We start from the raw sequence: 345 nt of genomic DNA on the forward strand, positions 1-345 counted from the left end.
GCCACCGGGTAAAAAGAAGCTGCCGCCAACCCCAAAAGTCACCACGCGCTCTACATTTACAAACGGTTACCCGACACGAAGCTACGCCCCGCTCCCCTTAGGTAGGAATTGGAAAAGAAAGGAAACATTACAACTGTCTCGCTTTAAAGAGTGACTTCGTTGTTTTCGATGCTGTGACGATCTCGAGCATCCTCGATGCTCTCCAATGTTTGGTTGCTGTTATCGTCAGGGATCTCGGCTGAAACGCGGACCTGGCTCTCCCTGCTTTCCACGCTGTGGTGGCTATCCTCTCTGATACCAGCTTTGCTATCATCTTCTGCCTCATGGCTGGCGGATTTTTTCCCG

At 51.6% G+C, this 345-nt stretch overlaps 1 protein-coding gene across 1 annotated transcript in view; it reads right to left on the minus strand.

Annotated features, from left to right (window-relative positions):
- Positions 1 to 143: 143 nt before the first annotated feature.
- SPP1 (secreted phosphoprotein 1) overlaps positions 144 to 345 on the minus strand; it is a 2777-nt gene continuing 2575 nt past the window's right edge. Inside the window, exon 6 of the mRNA XM_010019624.1 lies at positions 144 to 345. This exon is cut by the window's right edge and continues 215 nt beyond it. Within this exon, the coding sequence (XP_010017926.1) occupies positions 144 to 345 (202 nt within the window).

This window comes from Nestor notabilis, unplaced genomic scaffold (genome assembly GCF_000696875.1).
Source record: "Nestor notabilis isolate BGI_N333 unplaced genomic scaffold, ASM69687v1 scaffold20008, whole genome shotgun sequence".
Taxonomy (NCBI): Eukaryota; Metazoa; Chordata; class Aves; order Psittaciformes; family Psittacidae; genus Nestor; species Nestor notabilis.